Source organism: Otolemur garnettii, unplaced genomic scaffold (assembly GCF_000181295.1).
Source record: "Otolemur garnettii isolate 467f Iridium unplaced genomic scaffold, OtoGar3 scaffold00042, whole genome shotgun sequence".
In the NCBI taxonomy this organism is placed as follows: domain Eukaryota; kingdom Metazoa; phylum Chordata; class Mammalia; order Primates; family Galagidae; genus Otolemur; species Otolemur garnettii.
Window position 1 is genome coordinate 9,184,419 of NW_003852437.1, and position 10,493 is coordinate 9,194,911.

The window sequence follows — 10,493 nt, forward strand, 5'->3', positions numbered from 1 at the left end:
CCAGGAGTTGGAGGTTGCTATGAGCCGTGATGCCATGGCACTCTACCCAGGGGGATAGCTTGAGGCTCCATCTCAAAAAAAAAAAAAAAAAAAAGAGATAAACTTAAAAAATGTCTGCGTGTATTAATGCGTCCATTCTGTCCTTCATCTGGATGATAGTTTGGATACAGAATTTTGGATTGAGATTTTTTTGTTAGAACCTTCTAGATGTTGATTTATTATTTTCTGATATTCAGTGTTGTCGATAGGAAGTCTGGTTCCAGTCTAGTTAGTGTCTTCTAAGTGATTAATACTATTTCACCTCCCTCCCCTCCACCCTGTTCCTGTGCTTTTATGATTTTTGTTTCATCTTTGCTGTTCTGAGGTTCCACAGTAATGTGTTCAGGAGTTTTTCCCCCTTGGCATTGAGCACGCAGTAGATCTTCAGAATCTGGAAACTTGTGTTCTTTGGCTGTGGGCGAAATCTCTTCTTACTTTAGTTATTTACTCTTCTATTTTCCCTGTTTTCTTTGTAATTCTCTTTTTAAAAAAATATCAAGAACAAATGAATGAACAAATTTCTTGATTGACAGATAATAGGTCTCACTCTGTCACCCAAGCTGGAGTGCAGTGGTGTGATCCTAGCCCACTGCAACATCAAACTCCTGGGCTCAAGCCATCCTCATGTTTCAGCCTCCTGAGTAGCTGGGACTACAGGTGAGCACCACTATGCCTGGGTAATTTTTTTTTTTTCCAGACAGTGTCTCACTATGTCGCCCTTGGTAGAGTGCCATGGTGTCACAGCTCGCAGAAACCTCAATCTCTTGGGCTAAAGCCATTCTCTTGCCTCAGCCTCCTGAGTAGCTGGGACTACAGGCACCCATCACAACGACCAGCTACTTTTTGTTGCAGTTGTCATGGTTGTTTAGTGGCCCAGACCGGGTTCAAACCTGCCACGCTCAGTGTATGTGGCTGGCTCCGTAATCACTGTGCTATGGGCGCCAAGCCTGCCTCACTAATTTTGTTTTTTTTTTTTTAATTTTTTTTCTTTGTAGAGGCAGGGTTTTCCCTGTGTTGCCCTGCTGGTCTTGAACTCTTGGCCTCAAGTAATCCTCTGGCCTCAGCCTCCTACAGTGCTGGGATTATGGGTATAAGCTACCATACCTACCTGTAGGCCTCTCTCTCTCTCTTTCTCTCTTTCTCTTTCTCTCTCTCTCTATCTCTATCTCTATCTCTATCTCTCTTTTTTAAGGCTAGTAAAAAGAAGCAGTGGGAGTGGAAAAGAAACAAAGGAATCTATAACTGGTTGTGATCAGTTAGTTGTAAACACCACTGCACTCAGGGCAGTCCATAGACCTCATTTTAATGAAAATTGGTCCTCTTAGATTAGTCCTCTGTTTCTTTTCTCTTCTGTTTTTCCAATTCATTGTTATTCTTTCTATTTGTGGAGAGATTTTTCTGTTTTATCTTCCAGTATTTCTGTTAAACTTTGTGTATTTCAAGGTGTCTTAGTCTTTAATTGTTACTTTTCCATATATCTTGTTCTGTTTTATGAATGGAGTATTGTCTTAAATCTGTCAGAGGGTAACAGAAAATTTTTAAGTGTTCTTTGTTCCTTGAACTATCTTTTTTCCTCAGTTTTTTTTTTTTATTTGTTTGTAAATTTGACAGTTCGCTTTTACTACATAAACTTTCCTCAGTTTTGGATTAGTATTTGGTAAGCGCTCATATTTAAGACGAAGTAATAGAAAAACTGAGCTCTGTGTGACTCTTACTGGAAGAGGTAAATGTGTTTTTCTCTAACACTTTGTTCCTTAGAGATACACCTTCCAGTGTCTGTTTGCTTTTGCATGGGGAAGGGAGTAGAGGCTGGTTACTGACACCTGTGAACAACAGGAGACGGGGATCTTCATTCTCTGTCTCAATCCCATTTTTAGCATTTGTGGGTGAGTCTGAATTTTGCTGGGCGAATTGGTTCTTCTCCATGGATATTCTTGGCACTCTTTTCTTCCATCTCTACTCTGTTTTCTGATTGCTAACATGTATTGAAATTTTCTGTCAGCTGATTCCCCTTTATTGTTGTGGGTTTATTCCCTTACTGTCATTTTAATGAGATTCCTGAAGGAAGAGGAGGTAAATTCCTGTGCTCACTGTATTGTCTTAAAACAGAAGTTTCAAAAGTGGATGCTTAAGAAGACAGGAGAGCATCCTGTAATTTAAAAGCCTTTCCATCGAAGAAAAAAAAATTTTTTTTTTTTTTTTTTTTTGAGACAGTCTTACTTTGTCTCCCTCGGTAGAGTGCTGTGGTGTCACAGCTCACAGCAACCTCAGACTCTTGGGCTCAAGCAATTCTCTTGCCTCAGCCTCCTGAATAGCTGGCACAACAGGCAGCCACCACAACTGCCGGCTATTAGTAGAAATGGAGTCTTGCTCTTGCTCATGCTAGTCTTGAACTCCTGAGCTCAGGCAGTCCACCTACCTTAGCCTCCCAGAGTGCTAGGATTACAGGCGTGAGCCACTGCGCCCAGCCTCTATCAAAAAAAATTTTAATAACACTTGTATTAGTACTTCAAGGTGCTAGCTCTTACCTCTCAAGAAAATGTGGTTTTCAAGAATGGCTTAGTTGGCGGTGCCTGTAGCTCAGTAGGTAGGGTGCCAACCACATACACTGAGGCTGGCAGGTTTGAACCCAGCCAGGCCAGCTAAAAAACAATAGACAACCGCAACAAAAAAATGGCCGGGTATTGTGGCAGGCACCTATAGTCCCAGCTAGTTGGGAGGCTGAGGCAAGAGAATTGCCTAAGCCCAAAGAGTTTTTTTTTTTTTTTTTTTTTTGAGACAGAGCCTCAAGCTGTCCCCCTGGGTAGAGTGCTGTGGTATCACAGCTCATAGCAACTTCCAACTCCTGGGCTCAAGCGAGTCTCCTGCCTCCGCCTCCCAAGCAGCTGGGACCACAGGCACCCGCCACAACGCCAGGCTATTTTTTGGTTGCAGCCATCGTTGTTTGGCGGGTCTGGGCTGGATTTGAACCCGCCACCTTAGGTGTATGTGGCTGGTGCCTTAGCCACTTGAGCCACAGGTGCCGAGCCAAGCCCAAAGAGTTTTAAGGTTGCTGTCAGCAGTGACATCAGAGCACTCTACCAAGGGCAACAGCTTGAGAATCTGTCTCCAAAAAAAAAAAAAAGAGTGGCTTAGTCTCTGAAATCCCTAACTATATAAAGTTCACTATGATCAGGGTACTAAATGGAAAGTAATAGTGGCATTCATGGACCAGACACTTCTAAGTGCTTTATTGAATAGAGTCTCATTGTATCCTCCTAGCAATTGAATTAGTATACTGTTTTCCTCAGTTTACATATGAGGGCACTGGGGTGTCGCAACCCGTCGGGCTTCTAGGACCCTGGTCTCCGTTAGCACAGGAAGGAACCAGGCGAGAGGCGGATTAGAAGTACAAGCTTGTGGAAGGCAGGCTAGCCCTTACTTTCCAGGTAACCCCGAGCAACCTCCGCACCAGCCTTTTATTGAGCCAGAACAACACAGGTGAGGGGAGTAATTAACAATGACTACGTGCATGAGCTCTTCTTTCACAAGGAACTCCTGTGGAGGAATGGCCTGAGGTCCACGCCTCAGCTGCAGATCATCTTGCTCGGAGGTCATCTGGCTGTTGGTGTCTCCTGCACTGAGGCACAGTAAAGTTATGTAATTTGCTCAAGTTCTGTATGAATGATGTAACAATGATTTCCTAGCCACATTGACCTGTGTCAGTATTAAAGCAAACTATAATCTAGTTTATTTTTTCTTAGGAGTGCTGTTATATCTAGGACTAATACATTTTTGTGAAGCCAATAAAGTTAATGAAAACATTGACTTCCCTTCCCTTTCTTGTCTTAGACCACACAACCAAGATTCTGTGCTGGTCAGTAAGATGTGGTAGTCACTCAGAATTTTTAGTACTTGACCGTGTTATATCTAAGTCATATTCCACTAAAGAAAATTGATTCTAAAGTTACGTTAAGTACACAAACGTGCACAAAAATGTTTATGGTATTGTTGGTAATGGAAAACTGGAAAAACCTGATGATTAGTTAATGTGTAATGTTGCATCTGTCCATACAGTGAAATACATTATGAAAAAATTACAGACCTATGTATGCTGATACAGAAAAGTCTTTGAGTAACTTATGAAAAAAATCATAAACAGCATCACCCGATTAGTGTAAAATGTGTGCTTATATTTGTACAGATGTAGGAAAAAAATGGAAGAACACATGGAGGAAAAGCGTTACTTTTAAGTTTACCATCATGATAAAGTCTTTGTTAAAAGTTGCTTTCAGGTCTGTATTGTATAGCTAGTAGGATACCTTAGAATTACTATAAAAGGTTATCTGTCTTATGTAACTATCTCTTTTAAATTTTATTTTTATTTTATTTATTTTTTTGAGACAAGAGTCTCACCATGTTGTTCTCACGGTAGAGTGCTGTGGCATCACAGCTTAACCTTCAACTCTTGGGCTTAAGCGATTCTCTTGCCTCAGCCTCCCAAGTGGTTGGGACCACAGGCATCCGCCACAACACCTGGCTATTTTTTTGTTGCAGCCGTCTTTGATGTTTTGTGGGCCCGGACTGGAATTGAACCTGCCAGCTGAGGTGTATGTGGCTGGCATCTTAGCCGCTTGAGCCACAGGCACCCAGCCCTGGCCATTTTTTGTTGCAGTTGTCGTTGTTTTAGGAGGTGGGGCCGGTTCTAACCGCCAGGCTTGGTGTATGTGGCTGGCACCATAACCACTGTGCTACAGGCACTGAGCCTTTATTTTTTTTAATTGGCAAATAATTATTGTATGTATTCATGGGGTACATAGTAGTGTATAGGGCAATTACCATATCCATCTCAAACATTTATTTTTTGTGTTGAGAACATTGTAGCTATTTGAAACTATAGTCATCATATGTGATATAAAACACTAGAATTTATTCCACCTATCTAGTTATAATTTTGTGTTCTTTAACAAGTCTCTCCCTGTTGTCCCCTTTCCTCTACCCTTCCCAACTCTAGTATCTTGTGTTCTACTTTTTCACTTCTATGAGGTCAACTTATTAAAGCTTCCACATGTAAGAATGCACAGTGTCCTGGCTTATTTCACTTACGATAATGTTCTCCAGAGTTCTATCCATGGATTCAAATGACAGGATTTCATTCCACAGTGAAGTATTTCATAGTGTATATATGCCACATTTTCTTTATCTTTGATCTGTTGTTGAACACCTAGGTTGATTCTCTATCTTTGTTATTGTAGATAGTGCTGCAATAAACACGTGAGCTGAGAAGCTACACCTAGGTACACAGAGCTACGCTTTTCTATTGCCTCATCCTTTAAAAATTCCTTTAGTGGGATTACTGGATCATATGGTAGTTCTGTTTGTGATTTTTTGTTTTTTTTTTTGAGTCAGATTCTTACTTTGTTGCCCTTGGTAGAGTGCCATGACGTCATAGCTCACAGCAACCTTAAACTCTTAGGCTCAAGTAATCGCCTTCCCTCAGCCTCCCAAGTAGCTTCCTAGGTGCCCACCACAATGCCTGGCTACTTTAGAGATGGGCTCTCACTCTTGCTTAGGCTGGTCTTGAACCTGTGAGCTCAAGCAGTCTACCTGCCTTGGCCTCCTACCTGCCCCGCTATTGGTGATTTTTTTTGATGACTCTCCACACTAATCTCCATAGTGACTGTACTATGTTTACATTCCCACCAACAGTGTGTGAGTTCCCCTTTGCATCCTTGCCACCAGGATTTTTTCCTTTGGGGGGAGTGGGAGGTCTTTTTGATAATAGGCATCCTAGCCGGGTTGAAATACTTCATTGTGGTTTTGATTTGCATTTCCCTGAGGATTAGTGATATTGAGCATTTTTTTACATATTTGTTGGCTATTTGTATGAGAAATGTCTGTTCAGATCATTTGCCCATTTTTTAATGAGTTTTGTTGCTGTAGCGATGTTTTAGCTCCTTGTATATTCTAGACAGTAGTCCCCTGTTAGACGAGTAGCTTGCAGGTATTTCTCCCAACCTACAGGTTGTCTTTTCCCTCTGTTGATTGTTTCCTTTGTTATGTAGAAGCTTTTTAGTTCAATATAATCCTATTTATTTTATCTTTTGTTGTCTATGCTTTTTTTTTTTTTTTTTTGAGACAGAGCCTCAAGCTGTCCCCCTGGGTAGAGTGCTGTGGCATTACAGCTCACAGCAACCTCCAACTCCTGGGCTCAAGCGAGTCTCCTGCCTCCGCCTCCCAAGTAGCTGGGACCACAGGCACCCGCCACAACGCCCGGCTATTTTTTGGTTGCAGCCGTCATTGTTGTTTGGCGGGCCCGGGCTGGGGATTCGAACCCACCACCTTAGGTGTACGTGGCTGGCGCCTTAGCCAGTTGAGCTATAGGCGCTGAGCCTGTCTATGCTTTTGAGGTCTTTTTCATAAAAATCTTTTCTAGACTAAAGTCCTGAAGCACTTCTCTGTATTTCTTTGTTTTCTTCTATTGTCTTTGTCTCAGGTCTTAATATTATATTTGGGTCTTTTATCCATTTTGAGGTTTTTTGTTTGTTTGTTTGTTTTTTGAGAGAGTCTCACTCTATAATCCAGGGTAGAATGATATGAGGTCATAGCTCATGGTGTCCTCAAAACTCCCAGGCTTGCGCGATACTCTTGCCTCAGCTTTTTGAATAGCTGGGACTATAGGCATGGGCTGCTATGCTCGGCTAGGTTTTGTTTTTAGTAGAGATGGTGTCTTACTCTTGCTCAGGCTGGTCTCGAACTTGTGAGTTCAAGCAATCCACCTGCTTCAGCTTCCCCTGCACGAGACCTTGAATTGATTTTTATATAGGGTGAGAGGTGGGGGGTCTGGTTTCATTCTTCTGCATGTGGATATCCAGTTTTCCTAGTACCATTTATTGATGAGACTGTCCTTCCCCCAATGCGTGCTCTTTGGCACCTTTGTCGAAAAATCAGTTGGTTGAAGCTATGTGGATTAACTTCTAGGTTCTCTGTTCTATGTTCCCTTGGTCTGTGTGTCTGTTTTTATGCCAGTATACTCTATTTTGGTTATTACAGCTTTGTAGTATACTTTGATGTCTGGTAGCATGATACTTCCAGCTTTGTTCTTTTGCTCGGGATTGCTTTGGCTATTTAAGGTATTTTTTGGCTCCATACAAATTTTAGGATTTTTTTTTCTATCTCTTTGAAGAATGTATTTGGTATTTTGATAGGGGTTGCATTGAATCTGCAGATAGCTTTAGGCAGTGTTGTCATTTTAACAACATTAATTTTTCCCATCCACAAGCATGGGATGTTTTTGCATTTGTTTATATCCTCTTCAGTTTTTTTCATAGTGTGTATAATCTTCTTTGCAGAGGTCTTTCTCTTTGTTAAATTTATTCCTAGGTGTTTTTTGTTTTGTTTTGTTTTGTTTTTTTGTAGTATTGTAAATGGAATTGCCTTCTTGATTTCTAGTTTGCTGTTTGTGTATAGAAGAAGTGCTACTGATTTTTGTATAGTATAGTGATTTTGTATCCTGCAACTTTAATGAATTTGTTCTCAAATATGAGAGATTTTGGGGGTAGAGTCTTTTGAGGTTTTTCTGCATATAAGGACATGCCATTTGCAAACAGGAACAGTTTGACTTCCTCCTTTCCAATTTGGATACTTTCTATTTCTCTTGCCTGAATGCTCTAAGAGATATTATTTCTGATGAAGACTATAGGAACTTTTAATTCTGTATCCTTAAGTATTATTTTATTTATTTTACTATGAGCATGCCCAGCCTCAGACTTACAAATTTCAAAATTAATCATAAACATTCTCAAAGAAAACATTATAAGGGATTTCTAAGTATGGCAAACCCAAAAGCCATAAAAGGGTAAAAATGATACATTTGTATAGACGTTATAAAATGTTATGCCACCAAAGCAGGACTTTGAAGAAACATAAACTGGAAGCAGTGTGTACAGTCTGATTGGCTTCATTTGCTGCTGCCCCTTCCCCCTCCTGCCCAAACCCGCCTCCACACACTGACATGCAGATTGGTGCTCAGTAAGTAGTAATTGATGGAATAAATGAAGTAATTCCATGGTAGTTTAGAAGTCACTATCCATGATATAATAACACCTCTTAAAATCAGTAAGTTAATGAAGGACAAGTTGGATAATTCACAGGAAAGAAATGCAAATGGCTAACAAACGCAAAACATTTAATAAACACTAATTAAAACAACAGCGAGGTTCTGGCTGCCTTTTTGAACATGACCTCCTCATTTTTTGCCTTTTCCTGCGGGTATCTTCCCTGAGTTTTGACAAACTACATACTGTGGTCTCCTTTCAGGTCTTCATTTTATTTAGCCAGTGCCTGCAGTGTATTAACGATTTGTTTCATCAACAAAGGTATCTAAGATGTGTAATAATTCTCTATGGGGTGTCAGGTGGGCAGAAATGAGTGGTGGTCAAAAATCATAATTAGGGCGGCACCTGTGGCTCAAAGGAATAGGGTGGCCCCATATACCGGAGGTGGCGGGTTCAAACCCAGCCCCGGCCAAAAACTGCGCACAAACACACACAAAAAATCATAATTAAAATGCCTGCAAGACTGTGCAAACTTCCTTTCATAAGTTAGTTTCTTTGTACTTTACTTCCCTTAATGGTATTAACATGCCTCTTATTCTCTTTGCCCTTTTAAATTTCTTCAGAATTACGAACCCCTTAGCAGCAGAAAACAGGAACTTCTTCCAGTACTGATCCATCAGCCAAAATTAGTCATCTTTTTTGGGATTGTACACAGTGCTATTATTGTTGTGGCACATTGTTTAGGATTGATTGATAGGTGCTTTTTTTTCCCTTCGGTTCTGTGAATACTTTTCTTCAGACTTAATACCTTAACTTCAGCTACCTTATCTTCCTTTGAATATTTTGAGAAAAAGAAAATAAACTAAATCTACTCCCTCTCTACTAGAGTTTGTATTGCCAGAAACATACTTAGTGCTTATTTTTTTTAAGATCAATTAGTAATGTTGAAAAGCTTTTGTCTGGATAGCTTTTGAATTTATAATTGAATCTTATAACCTGAAATCCTTTTTCAAGTCTGGTATTCCTTCGTAGTAACCAGCCTACTTGTAGAATAATCAATATTGATCCTCAGATATTGCATGCTTCTAAAAAAAGGACAGAAATTTTTGTTACTGCTTTAAAGAAATGTCATGTAATTACATTAAATAGAATTTGGAAAATAAGAAGAAAAGCCCTACTCTCAACCTCCGCTGACAAAACTGCTGGCGGCTTTTTGATGTACTTTCCATATTTGTATTCATGTGGTTAAAATTATCTATCTTTCTGTTTTTCCCCACTGAATATATTCTTAGGATTTTCTTACATCATTTTGTGACTGTTACTTTAAATGGGTGCATGATAGTCTTGTTGGTCATGTGGCTGGTTGTATGCACAGTGTCTGGGAAGAAGAGTAGAAGTTACGTTGTTTCTGGAAAAATGTGTCTCTTCACGAAAAACAGTTATTCTAATGATCTCATTGTGGAGATTTTGATAAAAAGGAGAATGATGACCTTTTTATAAAAGTCCACGACTTTGTTTTAAAATACATGAACTTGGACCTTGAGGAAGTCTGTTGTCAGTTGAGAGTATTATACCATCTAGTAGATACATACTTTAGAGAAGTTACCAATAAGTTGGATAGTTGTTTATTTTTGAACAGAATTTTTGTCATAAATCTTAATGTTAACATTGTGTTCTTTTATAGATCATGGAGCTTTGTGGCGCAACAAGACTTGGTTATTTTGGAAGAAGTCAGTTCTACATTGCTCTGAAACTTGTAGCTGTCGCACAGTCTGGTTTCCCTTTAAGAGTGGAAAGTATAAATACAGGTACATATGGACTAGAATTGTTACTAAAATGAAAATGGGCTATGTTACAAGTGAAGTCAAGTCAGTAAAACTCAAGTCTTTCTGATATTATAGTGGCATTTGTGGCCTTGAGTGAAGTGTCGTGGCTGTTCTAACTCCCTTGCATTAAGAAGATTAGACGTGTGTCTGTCTTCCTCCACTATGATGTATCATATGAACGGCATGCATTCCATCCAGATAGCAATTTGTCAGAATTACTTAACTAAAAATTGCATGAAAGAACTTAGGTATATAATTTTACTAAGGTAAATGATGAATTGTAGCAACCAGCTCCTTTATTTTCTTCTTTCCTAATAAAACCTTGTACTTCTCTATAAGGCTATGGAGGCTATGCTTGAAATTAGAAAGTATCAGTTAACCAAACTTTCTGATTGATAGAGATAATATTAAAATATTGGCAAAACAAAACCTAGTCACAGACATCTGACCACATTATAAATGTTATTTTTTAATTATTTGGAGGCTTGTTAATGTGAAATAAGATAGAAATTCTATAAAGATAGGCACTTATGGCTCGGCACCTGTGGCTCAAGTGGCTAAGGTGTCAGCCACATACACCTGAGCTGGCAGG

At 39.7% G+C, this 10,493-nt stretch overlaps 1 protein-coding gene across 6 annotated transcripts in view; it reads left to right on the plus strand.

The window, feature by feature from the left end:
• REPS1 (RALBP1 associated Eps domain containing 1) overlaps positions 1-10,493 on the plus strand; it is a 79,283-nt gene that overhangs the window by 31,197 nt on the left and 37,593 nt on the right. For all 6 annotated transcript variants that reach the window (XM_012805462.2, XM_003790282.3, XM_012805461.2 and 3 more), the window contains exon 2: positions 9,760-9,883. In XM_012805462.2, coding sequence (XP_012660916.1) covers positions 9,760-9,883 — 124 coding nt within the window. The remainder of the gene's footprint in view (positions 1-9,759; positions 9,884-10,493) is intronic.